Source organism: Lucilia sericata, unplaced genomic scaffold (genome assembly GCF_015586225.1).
Source record: "Lucilia sericata isolate MDLA Ls3-8-SP2 unplaced genomic scaffold, ASM1558622v1 Contig001739F_arrow, whole genome shotgun sequence".
Taxonomy (NCBI): domain Eukaryota; kingdom Metazoa; phylum Arthropoda; class Insecta; order Diptera; family Calliphoridae; genus Lucilia; species Lucilia sericata.
In genome coordinates, this window is record NW_023995643.1 from 11,177 (window position 1) to 35,485 (window position 24,309).

The 24,309-nt window shown below is 30.5% G+C and overlaps 1 protein-coding gene across 1 annotated transcript in view; it reads right to left on the minus strand.

Annotated features, from left to right (window-relative positions):
- Positions 1 to 275: 275 nt before the first annotated feature.
- Positions 276 to 24,309, minus strand: part of LOC119612574 (ras-related protein Rap-2b) — a 70,272-nt gene continuing 46,238 nt past the window's right edge. The window contains exons 3-6 of the mRNA XM_037968380.1: positions 22,036 to 22,267; positions 10,771 to 10,968; positions 3,132 to 3,224; positions 276 to 2,980 (exon numbers count right to left, since the gene is read on the minus strand). Of these exons, the coding sequence (XP_037824308.1) occupies positions 2,684 to 2,980; positions 3,132 to 3,224; positions 10,771 to 10,968; positions 22,036 to 22,267 (820 nt within the window). The 3' untranslated portion in view covers positions 276 to 2,683. The remainder of the gene's footprint in view (positions 2,981 to 3,131; positions 3,225 to 10,770; positions 10,969 to 22,035; positions 22,268 to 24,309) is intronic.

Here is a 24,309-nt window from a genome sequence, read left to right on the forward strand (position 1 = left end):
TTAAATTTCCCTTTAATTTTTGTTTTTGATTTTTTCTAGCTTTCACATTTCTTTTTAAATTAGTTAGTTTGGCTGCTACTACTTTGGTGTTACATTTCGTTTAAATTTTCACATTATTTTTTTTAAAGTTTTCGTTTTTAGTTTGAAATTATATAATATTTTTAAAATATTTAGAAACCCAACTGTTAAATTAAAATTTGTTTAAACTATTGTTAGTTTTTTTTTTATTAAATGTTTACATTTAATATTTCATTGTTTAAATTATGTTTTATTTTAATTGCTGTTTATTTATATTAATATTAATATTTTTATTTTCATAATTGTTTTTCTTTTTGTATATATTTTAAACATTGAAACCCGTATCAAGTATTTTTTTTTTAATGTTTATGGAACAAAGACTTCTTTGTATTTAGTAATTAATGGTTTGTTTTTTTTGGTTTATAGCTTATATTTTGGTATTTTTAAAAGGTATTTTAATGGCTGTTTAAATATTTATGGAGTTTTGTTTAATTATGGTCTTTAAAAATAATTATTTTTATTTTTATTTTTGAAGATTTTTATTTATTAAAATTAAAATTGTTTTCTTTTGGCATATCTCTTTACGTCTTTGTTTAGTTATTATGGAGTTATAGAGTGTAATAGTTTTGTCTTTTAGTTTATTAAAGTAATTTGTTATATTCATGGAAATTTACTAATAAAAGGTACTAAGTTAATGGTTGTCGATTAAAATAGACGGTCTTAAAGTAGAGCTGATTCTGGAAAATATGGTAATAAATTTATGTAAAACTTTTAAATTATAGATTCTACAAATTATAAAGCAGAACTTAAGCTTTTACTCTGTGGATCATGTCAGCGTAGACAAAAAATGTAGTACTAATGTACTTTTTTATAGCGAAAAGTATCTCCATATGAAGAACTTTTTATATCCATTTAAAAATAAAAATATTGATTTTGGCATTCCGTTCCACTCTTAGTCTCCAGAAAGCATATATTTTGAATCATTGTAAATTTAAGAAGACCTGGATATGTCTGTCCTTCCGTCTGTTGAACTAAAGCCCGATAGGGACTAGAGGATAGGGCACAAGATGACGAAATGTTTCCAAAATCATCTGTACTAATCAGAATTCTATGATATTGATAATCAGAAATATCGGTAAACGACTTCTTGTAGCTCCCATATAAGAGGCCACACGGAACCGCTATAAATTATACTGTAAAGTATGGTGGACTTTGGTCCACAATTGATGTAACCTCCATTTAACACCTCTTTCAGAAAATTAATTTAACTCTCATAACCGGCTCCTTCCGTTTGTTGAACGAAAGCCCGATAGAGACTAGGGGAAAGGAAACAAGATGATGAAATTTTTCCTAAATCGTCTATATTGATCAGAAATCTTTGATATTGATAATCAGAAATATCGGTAAACGACTTCTTGTAGCACCCATATAAGAGGCCACCCGGAACCGTTATAAATGGGTTCATTATGCATAAATCTTGATAAAAATTGCACAACATAGTTTTATGCATCCATAAATTATATTGTAAAGTATGGTGGACTTTGGTCCACATTTGATGTTACTTCCATTTAACATCACTTTCAGAAAATTAATTAAACTCTCATAACCTCTCATACGAGTATAGCTGTAGAATTCGATATATAAGAGTTGTATTAGAACCAAAATATCTTGACTAAATTTCACGAGAATTTGTCAATAATTGGCCCCACCCCCATAACTACGCCCCTTACAGAAAGTCTACTTATTGTAGATTTGAAAGAAAACTTTCAGAATGACGATTTAGAAATTAATAGTGAAATGTGTATTTTTTGCGAAGTCGATGACGCCTAATTTGTGAAAACTTTGGCTTTGACGTCTTCAACCTCCTCTGTACTTGCTCAGCTTTTTCCACTACAGTCATTGAAGGCAAGTACTTACCACTTTCGCTTACATGTAGGGAGTTAGATAAGTACTCACTACGATCGCCTTCAAATAAGGAGTCAATACTAAAATGTAAGTACTTACGTCTATAGTTATTTGAAAGCCATTACCAGACTCCTTCTAAGTAATACAGGCGGTATGTAGTTGTAATTACAAGTCATTACCATGTTTTTGCTGGGTAACTACTCCATGAGCTTCAGTTTCGTCAAAACTACAAAACCAAATAGTCTTTAAAAAAAACTATAGGTTAAGAGCTAATTTATTACCGTTTTCTTGAGAATCAGCTCCACAGTATTCCCATAGTTTTTGGTTATTTTCTCTTTCGTAATTTATTTTAAGTTTATTAATAAAAATAAAATTGAAATAAATTTAATATTTCACAGATACATACATACATGCGTACACATTTTTGGAATATTCACCATATAAAATTCGAAACAGATTCGAAACAACTTATAATCAAAGGAATATAATAATTAACTGCCAGAGAATCCCCTTTTAAGTACATAACTTAATATCAGATTTTGTTAAAAAAATCTTTCGGTGCTTCCCTAATATATGGATTTTCTTTTTATCTAGGTTTATATGTATCTGTGGAATATATACTCTGATATATATATTTCCTTGTATCTATATTTATTTAGGTTTCACATTGTTTTTCGTTTATATAGTTTAGTGTTTTTGTGTGTGTGTGTGTGTGTGTGTGTGTCTGTGGTTATTGTTGTTGTTGTCTGTTTTGACATTTTTAGGAAATTGTACAGGAATTACGTTTACTACCCAAACTACGTTCTTGTATCCTCTGTAAATGTTGCAATTGTGCTGCTGTTGGTGCATGTGCCATTGAGCCAGCATACGCGGACGATGATGATGACGAGGCAGATGAGTGCGGTTGTTGATGATGATGATGATGCTGCTGATGATGATGTGTTGGTGTGCCTGGACCATTATTGCCCACTTGTTGTGGTAACGATTGACGACGGCGACGCAATGCTGGACTTAAATTATAAGTGATTTTAGCCTGGGATAATAGTTCTTTAAACACCTGGAAAAAAGAAGAATATTTTCAAAAACATAACATAATGTTATAATAACTATAATATTGTGTATGCTGGTATTTATTTCATTTAGCAGTTTAATGCCAGTGATAGTAGAGGTGAAAGGTAGAGCGATGTAGAGTAGGATGTTATACATACCTGTGTTATATTTTCATTGCGGGCAGCTGATGCCTCAGCGAAACCATTTTCCCAGTCTACTGTAACAACAGATTCAGTGGTGGCATATTCAACCTGTGAACAAATATACAAAATGTGTTTAGGATTTTTATTAGAAAGTGAGGTTAATTTAAAGAGAATTAAAAAATTAATGGTATTAGAAGAAATTTTAATAAGTTTATTTAAAAACAAAAAAAAAAAAAAAACATTTTTTAAATACAAATATTTTAAACTAGTCTATAGTCAAGTTTATAGGCTAATCTAGTCCATAGGCTTGTTTAGTCTACAGTCAAGTCTATAGGATAGTCTAGTCTATAGGCTAGTCTATAGTCTATTCTATAGACGAGTCTTTGGTCGAGTTTATACTCCAGTCCATAGTCGAGTTAATAGTCGAGTCTATACTCGAGTCTATTGTCGAGTCTATACTCGAGTCTGTAGTCGAGTCTATAGTCGAGTTTGTAGTCGAGTCGAGTCTATAGTCAAGTCTATAAGATAGTCCAGTCTATAGTCTAGTTTGTCGTCTAGTATATAGTCTATTCTATAGTCGAGTTAATAATCGATCCTGCAGACGAGCCTATGGTCGAGTCTATAATGGAGTCTGTAGACGAGTCTATGGTCGAGTCTATAATTGAGTCTATAGTCGAGTTAATAGTCGAGTCTATTGTCGAGTCTACAATTGAGTCTATAGTCGAGTCTCTAGTCGAGTTTATAGTCGAGCCTATAGTCAAGTCTATAGTCTTGTCTATAATATAGTCTATTTTATAACCTATAGTCTAGTCCGTAGTAGTCTATGGTCTAGTGCATAGTCTAGTCTATAGTATAGTCTAACGTACAGTCTTTTACAGTGTAGTCTAGTACTTAAGCTTTATAATTAGACTTAAGTCAGGACTACATTCTTGACTTTTGTGTAGACTAAATAGTCTTGTCTCTAGTCTAAACTTCTGAACTGAAGTACAAGTTAGAAATATATATTTTTTATTATTTTTAATTTTATTTTTAAATTTCTGTTATTTGTTGCTAATGTAAATATTTTATATCCTTTGTCATATACTTATGAGTGATAACCTTAATCTTCATAAGGGAATTCATAATACGTTTGACATCAATCCTTCACCACATAAGTACTGACTGTGTAATACTTTAACATGACTTCAATATTTTGACAAATGAGTTGGGTTGCAGACAAACGACCTTTGCTACTTTGTATAGAAATGTAAATTTTTTTATAACTTTAAGATCAAGACAGCCATAGGTATTTGTTCAAATCCTATATATACAGACATAATAAGAGACAGCAAAAAAATATTTATGTGACGCTGGCATATTGAAAACTAATCTTTTGACTTCAAATTGCTTCGCACACATGAATAAAAGTTCTATTTGTTGGCAACCCTAGACTGGTGCAAAATAAAATATTTACACAAATAACAAGTTAAAAATCTTAAGAAAAATATAACTCATCTTGATGCAATAAAACTGTTAGTTTGTTTTCTATATAAAATGTGTAGAAAAACTTAAAGCTTTAGCTTTAGAAATAAAGTATACGTGTACTTTCGCTCAATTTTATATCTACACCTATAATATATTAAACTCTTCATTAGTTATCATTACGGCCCACCAGAATGTATATACTAAGCAATATTTACGATTATCTGGGGATAAATTTACCTTAATAAAGCGCTGTCAAAACAACAACAAAAATTGCTGCAATGTAAAAAAAAAACAATTTATGAAAAATTTCCATTTTCTTTTGTATCCTCTGTGCAAATATTAACACCTTTTTGTACATTGTTTCGAGTACAAAAATAAAGTGAAAATTGTTCACATACCATCCTTATTGTGTCATGTTTTTCTTTTCTTTTTTTTTCTGTTACTCCACTTTAGTACGGTTGAGTGATTTAAAGGGGATATAGAGAATATTATAAGCTCTACTATTTCCGGTTAATGTTTAAATGGATCTAAAGCAAAAGAAAATATCCTTTATCAATTGCCAATAGTCAAGTTTAATAGTCCGGTCTGTAGTCTAGTCTTTAATCCGGATTTTAGTCAAGACATTTTAATCAGTATTATAGTGTAGTCGATAATATGGACTATAGTCTATCCTATAGTCTGGACTATTATCTATTCTATAGTCAGTAGTCTAATGTATAATTCAGATTTTGGTCATGTTATTTTATTCTTTCGACCGGACTATAGTCTATTCTATAGTCTGGACTATAATATATTCTATAGTCTGGACTTTAGTCTATTCTATAGTCTAATATAAAATCCAGATTGTCTTTTTAATAAAAACTAATAATATAGACTATAATCTTATATATAGTCTGACCTATAATATTGTCTGTAGTTTATTCTATAGTCTGGACTTAAGTCTATTCTGTATTCTGGACTATAGTCCATTCTATAGTCTGGACTATGGTCTATTCTATAGTCTAGACTATAGTATATTCTATAGTCTATTTTACATACAGGACTATAGTCTATTCTATAGACCGGATTATAGACTATTCTATAGTCTGGACTAAGGTATATTCTATAGTATGGACTAAAGTCCATTCTATAGACTGGACTATAGTCTATTATATAGTCTGGACTATAGTATATTCTATAGTCTATTCTATATTCGGGGCTATAGTCTATTCTATAGTCTGGACTATTGTCAGTCTGGACTATATTTTATTCTATAGTCTGTACTATAGTCTATTCTATAGTATGGACTATAGTCTATTCTATAGTATGGACTATAGTCTATTCTATAGTATGGACTATAGTCTACTCTATAGTATGTACTATAGTCTATTCTATAGCCTGGACTATAGTCTATTCTATAGTCTGAACTATAGTCTACTCAATAGTCTGGACTATAGTCTACTCTATAGACAGGACTATAGTCTATTCTATGGACTGGACTATATTCTATTTTATTGCCTGGACTATAGTCTATTCTATTGTTTGGACTATAGTCCATTCTATAGTCTTTACTATAGTCTATTCTATAGTCTGAACTTTAGTCTATTCTATAGTCTGGACTATAGTCTATTCTATAGTCTTTACTATAGTCTATTCTACAGTCTGGACTGTAGTCTATTCTATGGTCTGGACTATAGTCTGTTCTATAGACTGGAATATAGTATATTCTATATTTTGGATTATAGTCTATTTTATAGTCTTCACTACAGTTAAGTCTATAGCCTGGACTATATCGTAGTCTATAGTCTGTACTGTAGTCTTGTCTAATCTATAGTAAGGACTATAGTCTGGTCTTTACTCTAGTATGGACTATAGTCTGGTCTTTACTCTAGTATGGACTATAGTCTAGTCTGTAGGCTGGACTATAGTTTGAAATATAGACCAGTCTATAGTCTTGTCTATAGCCTGGACTAAGGTCTAGTCTATAGTCTGGATTATAGTCTAAGTTATAGTCTGGACTATTATATAATCTATAGTCATGATTATAGTCTAATTTATAGTATCGCCTATAGTGAAGTCTTTTGTCTGGACAGTATTCTATATTGTGGACTGCAGTAAGAACTATTGTATATAGTGTGGGTTATAGTATAGTCTATAGTCTGAACTGCTATGCTGTCTATATTCCTATTAAGTAGAGAGTCTGACAAGATATCCTAGTCCCTAACAACCTACTATAGGGCACCAGAAAAGCAAACTCTGCTGAACGAAAAAAAAAACTCAAACAACATGCAAAAACCGTTTTATTTATCACATACAAAAGGCCAAACAAATGGCGGGTTTTACTCCTTTTTTTCACATTCAACTGAACAGACAAACAAACTTACGCACTCATCATCAATTACATAAAAAATACAAAAAAATAATGCAAAAGAAAACTTGGCGAAAACCCTTTTTATTATTTTTCCCCACAAACCACTAAAGAAAAACAATTTTAAATGCAAAAATCATTCTCAACTAATATATTCAGCATCGAGCGTGTGATGGCACTGAATGAATGACAAGGGTTATATATATTTTGCTCTCACTTTCGCTCTGTATAAATTGTTTGGAGTTTTTGATTTTATCGTGAATAATAAAATATTATTTGGGTAAATTGAAAAAGAAAAATGAAAATATTAAAGATGGAAAGAAGAAAACTTTTGGAATTTTTTAGCAGTTAAATTCAGGGCCAATGAAGCGCGTTGAAGAACTGTGGGTCGCGAAGTTGAAAATTTGGGAAGTAATTCATACATCACATATATTTTGTCACTTATTTGTGTGACCTTAAAGTGTAGATTAGCTTTTTACCAAGTGTAAGAAATATTTATACTGTTCCATTGTGCAAGTTTGTGAAAATATGTCAAGAAGTTTAAATGGGCTTGCACTTACACTCGTACACTTTTACACCCTTATACATACATACATATATTTAGCATACACTCCAACAGACACCCAAGCAAAAATACAAACACATTATCAAATAAATCAATTTATATTCTAATATAATATAAAAATGGCTTTGTAATGAAAGATTTGAAATAAGTTCAAATATTTTTCTTGGTTAAGTTTGGTTGTTAGTCTTGTTATTATTGATGCTTGGGGTTCGCTACTTGTTGTAGTTGTTGAAACGAACCAGGGAGAACTAACATATAAACATACATTTGGACAGAATGATTCAACAAGCAAGGAGGGACTGACATACATATATACAGAGTATGAAAACTAATAATGGAATATAGAAATTTGCATTTTGATTACATTCTCAATATGTTGTTTTTGTTATTGGAGTTATTTTTTTATTATTTATTTTTGTTGTTCAGCGATTTGTTTATTTACTTCTGCTTTCACTACCTCTCCATTCCCATACAATTTTGAGGCTAAAGGACAATGCTTGACTTCATTTTACTTCCATTCCCGAGCAGCAGAGAGTTCACAAGCAACAAGACAACTTAAACAGGGAAATCTGTATGTAAATCCATTGAAGAAGAACAATTTTTTTTCAAGATTCCTAAGATATTTTTTTATGAGTTTGTTTGCTTTTTTTCGCATAAAAGAATTTTAATTTGACATTTTATCAATCTCAGTAGAGATCTTAATAAAAATGTAAGATTTATTATTGGTATTAGGTTGAAAAAATATCAGTGTTTTTGAAAGGAAATTGCAAAATAAAAGAAATTGAAATTAATCAAAAGTTTATAGAAATTAAGTAAATGTTTGTTGGTGCTGCGATGCGTATGAGTGATTTGAATTTTGTATGCGAACTGAAATTGTCTTCAGTAATATTCGCTAATAATTGATTGTTTTTAGCGAGTAGTTTCAAAGTTTTTGATGGTTGTTTATATATTTGTAATTTTGAGGTTTTATGTTGGTCAGTGTGTTGAATGGAAGGTTTTTTGGCTGATTTGGTTTCATGCATTTTAATTTGAAAGCGTTGAAGTGTGTAAAGTGTTTGCAGATGATTTGATGGTTGTTCAATAGTTTGTTATTAATTTTAAGGTGTTACGTTTAAGTAATTGTTTGTTTGTTGGAATAGAAGGAATTTTTAATCAAGTTATATGTAAATTTTATAAATTGAAAGAGTTTATTTATAAAAAATGTGATTGTTTTTCATTTGAAAAGTTTCTTTAAAACTTTTTTTATTATCATTCCTTAATGAGAAGGCAAAACATTCCACAATAGAACTGTACTGGATTCTAGTTCATCAAATGGTATTACCATTGCCTACTCTTTTGTTTTACTAGTTAGAGAAGATACTGTATGCTACAAACCCTCGATACGTGACGAACTCCACTATAATATTTTCTATAATCCAGATAATAAACTAAGGCTACGTGTTGAAAGGCGAAGATTATGTGTCCTACATATATCCCACTAAGATCACAAACCTTGTTATATCTTACGAGAATACCATTACAGTGTTAACTGGCCTTTTGGGATTTAATCTAGAAGAATCTACCAAGCAATCACTTCTGCATAAACTATAAAGATGAAAAGGAAGGAGAGGAAGTCATTCATTTTCTCTGTAAATGACAGGTCATGACTGTAAATGACCCCTTTATTCTATAGTATAGTCTATAGTCTAGTCAATAGTCTAGTCTATAGTCTAGTCTATAGTCTACTCTAAAGTCTAGTCTATAGTCTAGTCTATAGTCTATTCTATAGTCTAGTCTATAGTCTAGTCTATAGTCTAGGCTATAGTCTATAGTCTAGTCTATAGTCTAGTCTATAGTCTAGTCTATAGTCTAGTCTATAGTCTAGTCTATAGTCTAGTCTATAGTCTAGTCTATAGTCTAGTCTATAGTCTAGTCTATACTATAGTCTAGTCTATAGTCTAGTCTATAGTCTAGTCTATAGTCTAGTCTATAGTCTAGTCTATAGTCTAGTCTATAGTCTAGTCTATAGTCTAGTCTATAGTCTAGTCTATAGTCTAGTCTATAGTCTAGTCTATAGTCTAGTCTATAGTCTAGTCTATAGTCTAGTCTATAGTCTAGTCTATAGTCTAGTCTATAGTCTAGTCTATAGTCTAGTCTATAGTCTAGTCTATAGTATAGTCTACTGTCTAGTCTATAGTCTAGTTTATAGTCTAGTTTATAGTCTAGTTTATAGCCTAGTCTATAGTCTAGTCTATAGTCTAGTCTATAGTCGAGTCTATAGTCTTGTCTATAGTCTTATCCATAGTCTTGTCTATAGTCTAGTCTATAGTCTAGTCTATAGTCTTGTCTATAGTCTTGTCCATAGTCTTGTCTATAGTCTTGTCTATAGTCTAGTCTATAGTCTTGTCCATAGTCTTGTCTATAGTCTAGTCTATAGTCTAGTCTATAGTCTTGTCTATAGTCTTGTGTATAGTCTAGTCTATAGTCTTATCTATAGTCTAGTCTATAGTCTTATCTATAGTTTAGTCTATAGTCTTGTCTATAGTTTTGTCTATAGTCTAGTCTATAGTCTTGTCTATAGTCTAGTCTATAGTCTAGTGTAGACCTTTTTCTCTGGTGCAACAAAAGCGTTATTATGATGGACCAAAGTGTGTTCCATGTTATGGAAATACATGTGCAATCTGCTTAGCTGCTCAAAATTTTTTTCTTGAAATTTTGTAAAACTATAAATCTATACTGGAAATATATGATTTGAATGCCACGCCTTCTTTACGCCTACTTTTTGTATGTAAGATAAATGAAAACCCTACTTCATACTATGTACTTTTTAAAATAAATTCCCATTGATAATATATGTGTAACAGGTTACATGTAGAAAGGCGAAGATCTTGAAGATCAGGCCTTTTTCTCAAGAACCCCAAAGATATTGTTCTGGCGGACTCAAGTGTGTCCACAGTGATGTAACCTAACCTAGCATACTATATATCTGACGACACGCCCTTTTACTCCCAATTTAGTGAAATATAAGATTTTTTTAACAGAGTTTCCTTAATTTTTACCAAACAATAAGTTTGATTTATATGTCACGCCTTATTAACGCCCACTATTTTTGATCATGTACTTTTTAAGATAAACTCTCTTTATAATGTATTAAAAAGCTTAATATTTCATAAACATTCCATGATCTCTGGAAATTATAACAGACAAGTTATTTGGGCTGATGTTATAATATGTTGTCATTCTTATCAAAGTCTTAATATTTTCTTTAATAAATATAAATAAACTTTTTTAAAACTCACCTCTCTCAGGTCACTATCGTTGGCCACTAAATCTATTTTATTACCCACAACCACAATTGGCACAGCTGAGGTGCCTTTAGTCTCATGAATTTGATCACGTATCATGCGAACCTCTTCAAAGGTGGTTGCATCTGTGACATCATAAACCAAAATGAAAGCATCTGCCGATGATATGGACAATGCACGCATTGCGGGAAACTGTAAAGAAAAATAAATAAAAATGTATTTATTACAAATACAGATAATATTTGTTATATGTTGTTAAATCTGTAACTTTTATCATTTAACTGAAAATGTCATTGTTTCAAATGCATAATTCATATTTTAAAAATTTTATCATTTCCAAAAGTTTTAAATAAACCATAAATTTTCGTTAAAAGATAAATGTAATAACAGAATGATGTTTGTATGTATTGGAAGAATTCCAAGAATAGTTAAGTAATTTATAGTTAAAAAAAAAACTATTTTTTTTGCCTATAAATTTTTCCACAAACTATAGACAATTTGGTTTTTGTACACACTCTATAAGTGAGTGAAATTATGCATAAATTTGCATATAATTATGCAAATATATGCATTTCCTTGACACAAAAAAAGGATTTTAAAAACAAACACACACAATTGATTTTTACTAAAGTTTTTTTTCGTACATATGAGTTTGTATTTTTCTAGTTTGTTTAACATAGTTTTTTTAACTCAATTACCTAGTTGTTGAAAGTTTGTTTTTTTTCTATCTATTAGATTTGGTTTTTGGTAACAATCCAAAAAACAAAAAAAATTAGAAAAAATAAACAAAAAATAAATTGGATTAGAAAGTTTATTGCCAAAACTATTACTCAAACTGAGTTTAAGGAAATTCTATAAACAAGAATATATCCTCGATTATAGACTAGACCATAATTTGGGTTTAAATAAGACTAAAGCCTCGACTATAGAAAATACGATATACTCAACTGCAGATAAGACTGTAGACAAGACTCAACTGTAAACAAGATTGTAGCCACGACTGTAGAAAAGACAGAAAACTATGCAGTAACATATGAAAGAAATAAATAAAAAAAACTTATTACTGCAGGTGCACTCTGCATCACTATTCAACCTAGAACAAGAGAGTATTGCTATGCTTATAACCCAAAAATTTCAAATAAATCTAAATGTTCAGTAGAAATCTGCTTGAATATTTCCTCATAAATGTGAACATATTTACATATGTGTGTACGTATGTTCACATAGTTTAATGCAGCTTAAGAAAACAAAAACCCCACATGTTAAAAAGCAATTTATAAGCTGGTTGTTTACAGTTTATCTAGCTTTGTTTTTTTTCTGTCTTGTGCTCATACATTATGCAAAACTCAACAACAAACGACAATAAAACCACAAAAATATAATTTGACGCTGATTTCTCAGTGGTATCAGAAACCAGAAAACAAACAAGTAACCAGTGTTCCACTTTTCTATTTTCAATGTTATTTTTTTTTTATCATTTCCATAAATGGAACAATTTTTTTATGCCCTACCACAGTGATAAGGGTGAAAGTAGGTTTGTCGTTCTATGAACCCAATTTTTTGCTTTAACGCAAAAATCAATATTTTAAAGACATGGATCTGGAATCTATTAGATCCACGGTTGGAAATTGGTTAGTCTAGTCTATAGTCTAGTCTATAGTCTAGTCTATAGTCTAGTCTATAGCCTAGTCTATAGTCTAGTCTATAGTCTAGTCTATAGTCTAGACTATAGTCTAGTCTATAGTCTAGTCTATAGTCTAGTCTATAGTCTAGTCTATAGTCTAGTCTATAGTCTAGTCTATAGTCTAGTCTATAGTCTAGTCTATAGTCTAGTCTATAGTCTAGTCTATAGTCAAGTCTATAGTCTAGTCTATAGTCCAGTCTATAGTCTAGTCTATAGTCTAGTCTATAGTCTAGTCTATAGTCTAGTCTATAGTCTAGTCTATAGTCTAGTCTATAGTCTAGTCTATAGTCTAGTCTATAGTCTAGTCTATAGTCTAGTCTATAGTCTAGTCTATAGTCTAGTCTATATTCTAGTCTATAGTCTAGTCTATAGTCTAGTCTATAGTCTAGTCTATAGTCTAGTCTATAGTCTAGTCTATAGTCTAGTCTATAGTCTAGTCTATAGTAGTCTAGTCTATAGTCTAGTCTATAGTCTAGTCTATAGTCTAGTCTATAGTCTAGTCTATAGTCTAGTCTATAGTCTAGTCTATAGTCTAGTCTATAGTCTAGTCTATAGTCTAGTCTATAGTCTAGTCTATAGTCTAGTCTATAGTCTAGTCTATAGTCTAGTCTATAGTCTAGTCTATAGTCTAGTCTACAGTTTAGTCAATAGTCTAGTCTATAGTCTAGTCTATAGTCTAGTCTATAGTCTAGTCTATAGACTAGTCTATAGTCTAGTCTATAGACTAGTCTATAGTCTAGTCTATAGACTAGTCTATAGTCTAGTCTATAGTCTAGTCTATAGTCTAGTCTATAGTCTAGTCAATAGTCTAGTCTATAGTCTAGTCTATAGTCTAGTCTATAGTCTAGTCTATAGTCTAGTCTATAGTCTAGTCTATAGTCTAGTCTATAGTCTAGTCTATAGTCTAGTCTATAGTCTAGTCTATAGTCTAGTCTATAGTCTAGTCTAGTCTATAGTCTAGTCTATAGTCTAGTCTATAGTCTAGTCTATAGTCTAGTCTATAGTCTAGTCTATAGTCTAGTCTATAGTCTAGTCTATAGTCTAGTCTATAGTCTAGTCTATAGTCTAGTCTATAGTCGAGTCTATAGTCTAGTCTATAGTCTAGTCTATAGTCTAGTCTATAGTCTAGTCTATAGTCTAGTCTATAGTCTAGTCTATAGTCTAGTCTAGTCTATAGTCTAGTCGATGGTCTAGTCTATAGTCTAGTCTATAGTCTAGCCTATAGTCTAGTCTATAGTCTAGTCTATAGTCTAGTCTATAGTCTAGTCTATAGTCTACTCTATAGTCTAGTCTATAGTCTACTCTATAGTCTACTCTATAGTCTAGTCTATGGTCTATTCTATAGCCTAGTCTATAGTCTAGTATATAGTCTAGTTTATAGGTAATTCTACAGTCTAATCTAAAGTCTGGTATAGTCTAAAGTCTAGTCAAGTACATAGTCTAATCTATAGCATAGTTTATAGTCCTATTGTCTAAAATATAATCTATAAACCATGACTAGTTTATAGTTAGTCTTTGTCCAAATCAGAAACATCAATGGGTTTTTTAGGGTATTATGTGATCGTATTTACCGTTTCTTACTTTCACACTTTATTTTTGTCAATATAGTGAAGAAAACAGTTAAGTTCCTAAACACACATGAGTATATGAAACAACAAACTTCAAAAACTGTTATAAAAATTTGCCCTACACCCCTTGGCTTCCCAGTCCCAACCAAAACAGAAAGTTCTGAAAACTACAAAAATACTTAGAAAACAAATAGAACAGTACAGTAGCAGTATTGAATTATGAACTTATTGTTGTTGGTTTTTATCGTCATCACATCATAAGTTATATATTCTGTTCTATGACCTTACAACTGACAACAGCAAAAGAAGCAGCAACATAATAACTGGCAACAACTAACCACATGAGTTGCACAAATGCTGGGAATTGTAGTAGTTTTGGTTAAAGCTATATTTCATGAAGAATGATAAGAAAATTTATTTTAAATGTATACTTTAAGGAGATATTATTTTGGAGATTATTTGTGCTAAAGTAGAGAGAAGATAATCCCAGAAAGATTTATCTTTATGCTAATATTTAAAACATTACTTCCGGAATTGCTGTTTTCATGTCATAGATTTAAGTTTTATTAAATGGTAAAGCAGTCAATCATTTTAAATACATTTGTATACAGATTATAACCAGAAGTAAAATCAAAAAAAAAAAATTATTTAAAACACAATAGGATTATCTTGTTTATACCCCCTGCCCTTCTAAATTTATCAGTATAATTAGGATTAAAATATAAAAAAAAATATAACATAATAAAAAAAGTAATTTTCTTTGGTACAATTTCAAATTCTAAACAAATCATGACAATCTCCTTAACACCTCAGAAAAAGAAGAATGAATAGCTTTGCTTTTTCTCTCCTAAAGCGTTAAAAATGTTTTACATCTCGTTAACATTTGTTGATTACGGAAGCGTGTTATTATCTATCCTAAACAAGTTCTAGCTATTGTTCACAAAAATTTCCAAACAAAAAAACGAAAGAGATGAAAATGAACAAAAATCCTTTTCAATTATAACAACTTTGTAAGCAAATCTCAAAAATTTTTCCCTTATTAACAGATAAGAAGATAGAAATTTTGTTACATTGTTGTTGCTCATTTTGTGCTTCATAAAATATGGTATTTTTGCTCTTTTTGAAATATTGTTGCAAATGGTTTTCGTATACAAAGTAAAATGTGGAATTTTATAGTGACACCCTATATTTTTACACAAACATATTTGGTTAAAACAAAAAAATTAAATAGTTTTTAAGTTGTATCTCTCAGACTACTATGCTACAGAATAGAGTATATATAAGTATATAGATTAAACTACAGACAGGAATATAGACTAGACTAGACTAGACTATAGACTAGACTATAGACTAGACTATAGACTATAGACTAGACTATAGACTAGGCTATAGACTAGACTATAGACTAGACTATAGACTAGACTATAGACTAGACTATAGACTAGACTATAGACTAGGCTATAGACTAGACTATAGACTAGACTATAGACTAGACTATAGACTAGACTATAGACTAGACTATAGACTAGACTATAGACTAGACTATAGACAAGACTATGGACTAGACTATAGACTAGACTATAGACTAGACTATTGACTAGACTATAGACTAGACTATAGACTAGACATAGACTAGACTATAGACTAGACTATATATTAGACTATAGGCTAGACTATAGACTAGACTATAGACTAGACTATAGACTAGACTATAGATTGGACTATAAACTAGACTATAGACTAGACTATAGACTAGACTATAGACTAGACTATAGACTAGACTATAGACTAGACTATAGACTAGACTATAGACTAGACTATAGACTAGACTATAGACTAGACTATAGACTAGACTATAGACTAGACTATAGACTAGGCTATAGACTAGACTATAGACTAGACTATAGACTAGACTATAGACTAGACTATAGACTAGACTATAGACTAGACTATAGACTAGACTATAGAGTAGACTATAGACTAGACTATAGTATAGACTATAGACTAGACTATAGACTAGACTATAGCCTAGACTATAGACTAGACTATAGACTACACTATAGACTAGACTATAGACTAGACTATAGACTAGACTATAGACTAGACTATAGACTAGACTATAGACTAGACTATAGACTAGACTATAGACTAGACTATAGACTAGACTATAGACTAGACTATCGACTAGACTATAGACTAGACTATAGACTAGACTATAGACTAGACTATAGACTAGACTATAGACTAGACTATAGACTAGACTATAGACTAGACTATAGACTAGACTATAGACTAGACTATAGACTAGACTATAGACTAGACTATAGACTAGACTATAGACTAGACTATAGACTAGACTATAGACTAGACTATAGACTAGACTATAGACTAGACTATAGACTAGACTATAGACTAGACTATAGACTAGACTATAGACTAGACTATAGACTAGACTATAGACTAGACTATAGACTAGACTATAGACTAGACTATAGACTAGACTATAGACTAGACTATAGACTAGACTATAGACTAGACTATAGACTAGACTATAGACTAGACTATAGACTAGACTATAGACTAGACTATAGACTAGACTATAGACTAGACTATAGACTAGACTATAGACTAGACTATAGACTAGACTATAGACTAGACTATAGACTAGACTATAGACTAGACTATAGACTAGACTATAGACTAGACTATAGACTAGACTATAGACTAGACTATAGACTAGACTATAGACTAGACTATAGACTAGACTATAGACTAGACTATAGACTAGACTATAGACTAGACTATAGACTAGACTATAGACTAGACTATAGACTAGACTATAGACTAGACTATAGACTAGACTATAGACTAGACTATAGACTAGACTATAGACTAGACTATAGACTAGACTATAGACTAGACTATAGACTAGACTATAGACTAGACTAGACTATAGACTAGACTATAGACTAGACTATAGACTAGACTATAGATAGAGTATATATAAGTATATAGATTAAACTACAGACAGGAATATAGACTAGACTATAGACTAGACTATAGACTAGACTATAGCCTAGACTATAGACTAGACTATAGACTAGACTATAGCCTAGACTATAGACCAGACTATGGACTAGACTATAGACTAGACTATAGACTAGACTATAGACTAGACTATAGACTAGACTATAGACTAGACTATAGACTAGACTATAGACTAGACTATAGACTAGACTATAGACTAGACTATAGACTAGACTATAGACTAGACTATAGACTAGACTATAGACTAGACTATAGACTAGACTATAGACTAGACTATAGACTAGACTATAGACTAGACTATAGACTAGACTATAGATTAGACTATAGACTATATATCATTTTGACCTGAACTTTATACGCCAGTTAGGAATGTGTTGTTTTGTAAGTTTGCACTCTTAAAAGCAGATTACTTTACAATTTTGTTTGCAAAATATTGTTTTCCTTTTGTGTTAAGTTTTGTTGCAACTAACTTGCTAACATGTAAAGTTGTTTGAGTGGGCCCCTCAAAATCTGTTAGTGTTTTATGTTATTATTTATTTTTCTTTATTCCTTCTCTCTGTGTTTAAGTGCAATTTAAATTCACTTGTTGTACTAGTTATAGTATATAGCTATACAGTAATCTATAGCCAGAACTATAGTCTAGTATATAGTAGCCTCTACCCTATAACTTGTCTATGATCTAGTCTTTATATATACTATAGTCTATATTTTTAAATATAGCATAGTCGTAATTGTAAATTGTAGATTGTAACTATTATCTGTAGTCGGTACTACAATTAGGTCTATAGTCTGGTATACATTGTCCATGGCAAAATTTCAGGATTTTGTAGAAGTATTACCAGAATGCAAATTAGCATATGTGCAACACACAATGGTTTGCAATATACATTTTTTTATTTATTTCAAACTAAACTATCTGCAAAAGCAATCGAGTTATTTGTTTGTTTCTGTTTACCATTTATAGTGCGTCGAGTGCATATCGCACAACTAATTCAATTTATAAGCCGATAGGATTTTGTGGTTTATATTTTAAGGATTTTAATTGTTCAGAAAAAAAGTGAGCAATTAAAATATATTTTTAAAAGTGCTTTAGAACACAATTTTTCGGGGAAAAACTATTGCAAATAAATATTGCAACAAATAATATGTCATTTACAAATGAAATAGAAAATATGTAGTTTTTGTATGTTAGTAATTTACTAAACATGTTTTTGTAAAACCACAATAATAAATATAGGAATTTAAATTAAAATTTTACAATGTACCTTTGTTATTTTGAAAAAAAATAAAGAGTTTTATTATTATTTTTTTTTTGTTGTGCATCCAAAGTTGAAGTATATATTTACAGTTTTTGTAAAACTTTTTTAATTTAGTATTAAAATTGTGTTTTGAAAATTCACTATATAAATTATATATGAAACTATAGTTAAATATAAACTGCAGGCATTTTAATGTTTTATATGGCAAATTAACTTTTGTTGCTAAACTTTAACTAATGTCAAAGTATTTATCTGTGAATTTTATATTAAAAATCTCATGTCAAAGAAAATTTCTTAAAATTCCAAGAAATTATGCATTAAATAGGTTTTTAATAAATTTAGTACAATTTAAACTAAAATATTTAATGTACTCTTTTTCAATACAACACTCCAGCAATTTAATTCAATTTAACCGCGTTTACATAAAACAACAATAAAAGTACTAAACCCATCATAATCCTTTTATATGCATATACATGCATACACATACAAAGTGGAAATATTTAATAGAGCTTATAAAAAAAACTAATAAAATCTATAGTAAAATTGTATACTACTTCACACTATGTAAAAACTATACATTTATTAATTGAAATTCTACACACATTTAAAAATAGTGGAAATTGAAAAAAAAACTCGCGAATAAAAACTATATATTATTAAATGTCCGCTGGACAGATAGACTGCAATAGAAGTAACTATGTATGTCTTTACTGTAGGGAAAGGAAAGGCGATGAAATTGAATGGCAAACATTAATTTCCGTTTCATTTCAAAAACCGGAACAAGCTGACTCAATAGTGTTTAAAGTATGAAAAATAAAATAAGATAATAATGGAACTTCTAGTAAATTAATATTACTTCAGGGTACATGGCAGTGCAGTACAGGTATTGTTAAATCTTATTAACTAAAAAAAAATGAAAAGTTAAAAAAAAACTTTTAAAAATATTTTCTTGTTAAATGAAAGTAACGGAAATTGTTATTTGTTCCATTGCTAAATCAACAAGTTTTTTTTTTTTTTAAGTTTTCTAACAATATGTATTTATACCCTACACCACTTTTGTGCTGATGTTTGTAACGCACAATAATATTGCTCCTATACCCACCTTAAAGTATACAAATCGGCTTAGAATCATTTTTTGAGTCGATTTAGCTATGTCTGTCCGCCTGTCCGTCCGTCCATGTAATCCTTGTAATCAAACTACAGGTCGCAATTTTGAAGATAATTCAATGAAATTTGGTACATGATCTTCTATTCTTACAGGGCCAAAGCCTATTGAAAACGGTTGAAATCGGTCCATTATTTCACCTAGCCTACAACTAAACCTCCGAATAGGGCTTGCAAACCTACAGGTCGCATTTTTGACGATAATCAAACTACAGGTCGCATTTTTGACGATAATTCAATTAAATTTGGCACACGATCTTTTCTGGTATCGGAGAAGAAGCTTATTAAAAATGATTAACATCGGTCTATCATTTCACCTTGCCCCCATACAACTGAACCCACCGAATAAGGCTCTTAAGTTCATAATTTTGTTTATAGTTATAGGGTCTCATTTGACAATAGCCCCAGATTACAGAATGTACTATAGACTAGACTATAGGAAACAGACCAGACTATAGAATATATCATAAATTAGACTTTAAAACTGGAGACTAGACTATAGACTAGACTATAGAATAGACTATACACTAAACTATAGACTAGACTATGACTAGACTATAGACTAGACTATAGACTAGACTATAGACTAGACTATAGACTAGACTATAGAATAGACTAAAGACTAGACTATAGAATAGACTAATGACTAGACTATAGACTAGACTATAGACTAGACTATAGACTAGACTATAGACTAGACTATAGACTAGACTATAGACTAGACTATAGAATAGACTAATGACTAGACTATATACTATAGACTAGACTATAGACTAGACTATAGAATAGACTAATGACTAGACTATAGACTATAGACTAGACTATAGACTAGACTATAGACTAGACTATAGACTAGACTATAGACGAGACTAGACTAGACTATAGACTGACTATAGACTAGACTATAGACTAGACTATAGACTAGACTATGACTAGACTATAGACTAGACTATAGACTAGACTATAGACTAGACTAGACTATAGACTAGACTATAGACTAGACTATAGACTAGACTATAGACTAGACTATAGACTAGACTATAGACTAGACTATAGACTAGACTATAGACTAGACTATAGACTAGACTATAGACTAGACTATAGACTAGACTATAGACTAGACTATAGACTAGACTATAGACTAGACTATAGACTAGACTATAGACTAGACTATAGACTAGACTATAGACTAGACTATAGACTAGACTATTAGACTAGACTATAGACTAGACTATAGACTTAGACTATAGACTAGACTATAGACTAGACTATAGACTAGACTATAGACTAGACTATAGACTAGACTATAGACTAGACTATAGACTAGACTATAGACTAGACTACTAGACTATAGACTAGACTATAGACTAGACTATAGACTAGACTATAGACTAGACTATAGACTAGACTATAGACTAGACTATAGACTAGACTATAGACTAGACTATAGACTAGACTATAGACTAGACTATAGACTAGACTATAGACTAGACTATAGACTAGACTATAGACTAGACTATAGACTAGACTATAGACTAGACTATAGACTAGACTATAGACTAGACTATAGACTAGACTATAGACTAGACTATAGACTAGACTATAGACTAGACTATAGACTAGACTATAGACTAGACTATAGACTAGACTATAGACTAGACTATAGACTAGACTATAGACTAGACTATAGACTAGACTATAGACTAGACTATAGACTAGACTATAGACTAGACTATAGACTAGACTATAGACTAGACTATAGACTAGACTATAGACTAGACTATAGACTAGACTATAGACTAGACTATAGACTAGACTATAGACTAGACTATAGACTAGACTATAGACTAGACTATAGACTAGACTATAGACTAGACTATAGACTAGACTATGGACTTGACTGTGTACAATTTTCTTTTGACAGAGAAATGTTTGTTGTTTGGAAAATTCATTTATAAATAAGCGAATGTCTATTGATATTCAAAATTATATCAGTTTTATTAAAAAAAAAAGGACTTAAGTACCATTGAATTCTTTTGAATCTATTTCATTTAAAAAAGTAAATCATTTTTATTTCTTGATAAACGTAATTGAATAATGAAAATCTGCAAAAAAAAAACACTTATACAAACTAAAAATTCAATATTGTATTCAACTAAACCAATGACAGTCATATAAATCCACTTATTTCTTTTAATAACATTTAGAAATTGAACATTTTACTGCACAAATAAATACGAGAATAAAATATATAACATAAAGGGAAAATGAAAAAATTTAAAGGGATTCAAAAGAAACTGTCACAACATTTATATAACACTTTCTTGCGCAATGACAACGCAACAGCAACTTAACTTTTTCCTTTAAGCCAATTTTTCTTTTCGCTTACGTTTTGTGTTTGTCACTTCAGCACAATTTCTAAATGCAACTTACAACTACAGACATACAACATTATATTGGCAGCCGTAGTTACGTTCGTACGTTTGGTGTTGCAACATTCATTTCCACTTGTTGGTGGAGTGTTTCCACTTACCTCATATGAACCAGCTGTATCCAATATATCCAAGGTTAGATTAACACCCGCTATTGAAAAGTTACCCTGATGCATCTCCTCAATGGTTCTTTTGTATTTTGTTGTAAACGTATTGTATAGAAATTGTGTAATTATTGAGGTTTTACCAACTTTAGCAGCACCCATGACAACAATTTTGTGACGTGCATTTGTGGGACCAATTGCATCATCAACAGCATTATTGCGGCCAACTCTGGAAGAAGTGAAAAAACAAAAACACACGGTTACAAGTTGAAATGAAAACAATGTATTGTAGACAAACAGATGATGCTGCTTGCTGGTTAGATGATGGGGATGTAATTTAATAAAACCAATATTTGTATAACAAAAAAAGATAAAAAAACGACTGCCAACTGAACAGAAAAAAATAAGTATATAATCAGGTTGGGGTTATTATTTCTGTTGTTGTCGTTACTGTTGAGCTGCAAAGAGTTTAGTTGAGTTTTAGGTTGCATTAACTTTTTCAATTAAATTTACTTTGTGGTACTTTTAGTTGCAAGTGTATGCTTGTATGTATACATGTCGCAGTTTGTATTTTTGTATGTGTTTATGTAAGTGCGCTTGCTGTGGTGTTGCTTTTCTAATAAATTCAATTATAATTTTATTTTAATATGAAACACATTTTGTATTAAATGTATGGTTTAGATTTTGTTCTAAAGGATGCATGACATAGTTTAAAATTAAAAATAAATTTTTAGAATTAAAATATTGAAATTGATCAGAACAGTTTTTTAACAGCTAAATGTTGCTTATTGAGAAGAAATTTTAGACAACAAAGATGTGAATTTTATTGCTAAGACATTTTCCGATAGAACAAGATGATAATGCTTCAATCTGGACATATCATCTTGACAAAAATATGTCCCATTCTGTCTAAACATAAAGATATCTCTTTCAGTCTAAACATGATGATGTCTTCTTCATCCTTTCATTCAGAAGTATGTATTACCCCTCAGTCTAGACAAAATGATGTTACTTTTAGTCTAGACAGAATGCTGTCTTCTTTTGAAAGGACAAAATGATTTCTCCTTCAATCTAGAGAGAATGATGTCTCTTTCAGTTTAGACATAAAAATTTCTCTTTCTTTCTAGACGGTTTCTTTCTATGCAGAATAATCACTTTCTAATCTTGACAAAAATATGTCCTATTCTGTCTAGACATAATGATATCTCTTTCAGTGTAAACATGATGATGTCTTCTTCATCCTTTCAGTCAGAAGTATAACCCCTCAGTCTGGACAAAATTATGTTACTTTTAGTCTAGACAGAATACTGTTTTCTTCTGAAAGGGCACAATGATTTCTCCTTCAATCTAGAGAGAAAGATGTCTCTTTCAGTTTAGACATAAAAATTTCTCTTTCTATCTAGACGGTACTTTTCTGTGCAGAATAATCTCTTTCTGACGTCTTCTTCAGTCTTTCAGTCAGAAAGATAACTCTTCCCGTGATAGATGCTCTTTCAGTTTAGAAATAAAAATTTCTCCTTCTATTTAGACACAAACTTTTGTGTTTCTTTCTAATCAGAATATTCTCTTTCTGTCCGGACAGATAAATGTCTCCTTATGTTAAGACAGAAAAATATCTCTTTCTGTCTTGACAGAAAAATTTCTGCTTCTGTCTTAACAAGAAAATGTCTTTTACTATCTAGACAGATAAATTTATGTAACTTTTTCTTTGAACAGCAAAATATCTTTTTTACAGAAAAAATTCCATTCATGTCTTAACAAAAAGTATCACTTTCTGTCTTGACAGAACCATTTCTATATCTGTTTTAACAGAAAAATTTCTCTCTCTATTTTGACAGAAAAATGTCTCTTTATATCTTGACATAAAAAGTTTACTTTCTGTCTAGACATAAAAATTTCTGCTTTCGTCTGGACGCACAAATTTCACTTTCTTTTTGTATAGCAAAAATTTCTCTTTCTATCTAAAAAATGTCTCCTTTAACTGCCTTGACAGAAAAATTTATGTCCCTGTCTTAACAAGAAAATGGCTTTTACTATCTAGACAGATAAATTTATGTCACTTTTTCTTTGGACAGCAAAATATCTCTTTCACAGAAAAAAATTCCTTTCATGTCTTAACAAAAAAGTATCACTTTTTGTCTTGACAGATCCCTTTCTATATCTGTATTAACAGAAAAATTTCTCTCTCTCTCTCTATATTGACAGAAAAATGTCTTTTTTTGTCTTGACATAAAAATTTCACTTTCTGTCTAGACATAAAAATGTCTGCTG